Here is a 2,849-nt window from a genome sequence, read left to right as displayed (position 1 = left end):
TTTGGTTTTTTTGCATCGCTCCAATCGATATTTTAGCAAAACTGTCAAAAACAGCAGTAAAAATGAATTAATCCTTAAACTAAAAAGAGTAGAAATACAAAAGAAAAATGTAAAAGTTGCAGAAAGCAAAAAGGAACAGAAATGAAACATTTTAGAGGATAAAGCCGATCAGTAATAATTCTGTATTTTATGCGGATTTGTGATAAATGAGCAAAAAAAAAAACATTTCTTAAGACAAAACATTCACAAAACCATTACAGGAAAAAAATTCTTTCCTCTTCTCTTTTGAGTCTTCTAAAATGTAATCAAAAATGTATAAAAAAGGTGATGATGTGTGGAGTGAATGTGAGGAGGACACGGTAGGAGGGCGATTGTATCATTGGAGGATCTTCGCATCTCAGTGCAGAGCATCAGAGGGTTAAGCGTTGTTATCCGGGTACGTATACACGGAGTGATACCGGCGATTACATCCCAGCAAATCTCTCCAGCCTCCCATCCTCTACAATAGAGAGCAGCTGATGAGGGGCGGGCGCCTCTTCTCGTGTGGTGGAGAGGGGAGAGGCATCTCTGTTAGACACCACTCCATCCATCTGACCTGCCAGAGACGTCAAAATCAAATTAAGAGTTTCCAATCCAAGGACGCCGGGCTCCCTGACTTCAGAAGCTCCCTGTGATGCTGCTGGAGAACATCCAAGAGACTCCAGCCTCCCCATGGATTGACAGCAGCTGAGGATGAGAGAGCAGACGCCAGTTTTGGTGCCTCCTTTCACTGACAGTCACCAGGACACAAGAGTAGTCATTTTCCGAAATCAACTCAAAACTCTGAGACATGCTGTCAAGATTCAGTCCCAACCGGCATGGCCACCTCATGATCACCACCACCTTGCTAAGATCTTCTGAAGCTCATGGTTCTTTGGTCTTGAAGTTGATCGGGATGCTCGTCTTGGTCAATGTCACTCTTTGTTGCCCCTTTAATTGCCACTGCCATAATAAGACTGGTGTGGTGCAATGCCATTTCTTGTCTTCTCAGCAGGACCTCCCAGAGGATGTTCCTCACTGGGTTCAGAACTTGTCACTCACTGGAAGCAAATTAAGTGTCCTGCAACGTTCCTACTTCCAGAAGGATGGGATACAGTTAAGCAATCTAACAACCCTTCTTCTTACCAATAACAACATTCAAGCCATCGAGTCGAAGGCATTCTATGACCTACCCAACTTGACCACCTTGGATTTAAGCAACAACCCCCTGGAGTCTTTATCTAATGAGACATTTTTGGGATTAAGTCAACTGGTAACCTTAAAGTTGAACAGTGCCCTTCGGGAAACAGCTCAGACTAAACTGTTTAACTCTCCATGGAACGATGTGTTGATGAACCTCCGGAATATAGAACTTATCGGCAATGATTTACAAACGTTCCCCAAGAACGTCTTGGATCTTCGAAGCTTGCAGACCATTAAGCTGGGGAATAATTCCATTAAGATGATCGATAAAGAAACAATTCTGCAGCTCGAGGAGATGAAAGTCCGAGTGTTTCTAAACCCCAACCCAATCGTCTGTGACTGTAAGACCATTGACATGATCGTGTGGCTACAAAATACAACTCAGAACTCAGCAGATCAAAATCTGAAGTGCTCCGCTCCTCCGAACCAAAACGGGACCTTAGTCGTAAAGATGAAAACGGAGACCCTGAAGTGTATCAGCGAGGAGCTCGAGACTGCCTCCTACGTCTTCTTTGGTATAGTGCTGGCTCTGATAGGAGTTATATTCCTTATGGTCCTCTACTTGAACAGACGAGGGATTAAGAGGTGGCTCAATAACTTCCGGGAAGCCTGCAGGGACCAAATGGAAGGATATCACTACCGATACGAACAAGACTCTGACCCGAGGAGGTCAAACGCCTCAACTGGGATTTAAAACTGGTCAAACTGGTCTCCAGATCTGCTGCCTGGAGATTGCTATTTATTATAATGCAAATGGGAATGAAGTCATAATCTGTATATAATGTACATGTATGCTGTAGAATTGCTCTGTATATACCGTATATATACCGTACCCAATACAGGTCACCCCCTGCAACAACGTCTGGTGAGTAGAATTTGTTGTGCAATCAGTCGGGAGAGCGAGGACCCCAAATAAGGGGCAAAGATGTCCAGAAAGGGGACACCCCGAAAACCCCGCAGATCTGCACCTCATTGAATAACATTGGTGCGAGAGCAATCCCTTTATTTATCGGATTCCACTCATCTGATTTATACTCTCGAGTGAGAGAAACCTCCCCAAAATATTGTACAGGAGCTCAGGGGTACAATGTCCTCACAGCTGAACGTAGCATAATATCACCCCACACACACTGCCACTAAGTATAATATGCCCCTGGTATATATATATATATATATAGTGGCAGTGTGTGTGGGGTGATATTATACAGAGGAGCAGTGTGTGGGGGATATTATACACAGGGGCAGTATGTGTGTGAGGGGATATTATACAGAGGAACAGTGTGTGGGGGTGGATATTATACAGAGAGGCAGTGTGTGAGAGGGGTTATTATATACAAAGGAGCAGTGTGTTGAGGATATTATACAGAGGAACAGTGTGTGGGGGGTATTATACAGAGAAGCAGTGTGTGGGGGATGTTATACATATGGGCAGTGTGTTGGTGGGTATTATACAGAGGCTCAGTATGTATTGGGGATATTATACAGAGGAGCAGTGTGTGGGGGATATTATACAGAGTGGCAGTGTGTGGGGGATATTTTATACAGGGGCAGCGTGTTGGGGGATATTATACAGAGGAGCAGTGTGTGTATGAGGGATATTATACAGAGGAGCAGTGTATGTGTGTTGG

The 2,849-nt window shown here is 44.2% G+C and overlaps 1 protein-coding gene across 1 annotated transcript; it reads left to right on the top strand.

Moving 5' to 3' along the window:
* Window positions 1-451: 451 nt before the first annotated feature.
* On the top strand, window positions 452-2,086 carry LOC142283818 (trophoblast glycoprotein-like). The gene has a single exon (XM_075333157.1). The coding sequence runs from the start codon at window positions 830-832 to the stop codon at window positions 1,913-1,915; it is 1,086 nt and encodes a 361-aa protein (XP_075189272.1). The 5' UTR covers window positions 452-829; the 3' UTR covers window positions 1,916-2,086.
* Window positions 2,087-2,849: the final 763 nt, after the last annotated feature.

The sequence above is a fragment of the Anomaloglossus baeobatrachus genome, unplaced genomic scaffold, assembly GCF_048569485.1.
Source record: "Anomaloglossus baeobatrachus isolate aAnoBae1 unplaced genomic scaffold, aAnoBae1.hap1 Scaffold_5507, whole genome shotgun sequence".
Taxonomy (NCBI): Eukaryota; Metazoa; Chordata; class Amphibia; order Anura; family Aromobatidae; genus Anomaloglossus; species Anomaloglossus baeobatrachus.
This window is presented reverse-complemented; position numbering and strand designations above follow the sequence as displayed.

Bases quoted from the DNA above. Each gene is read 5' to 3' on its own strand.
- LOC142283818 (XM_075333157.1), top strand. From the start codon at position 830: ATGCTGTCAAGATTCAGTCCCAACCGGCATGGCCACCTCATGATCACC.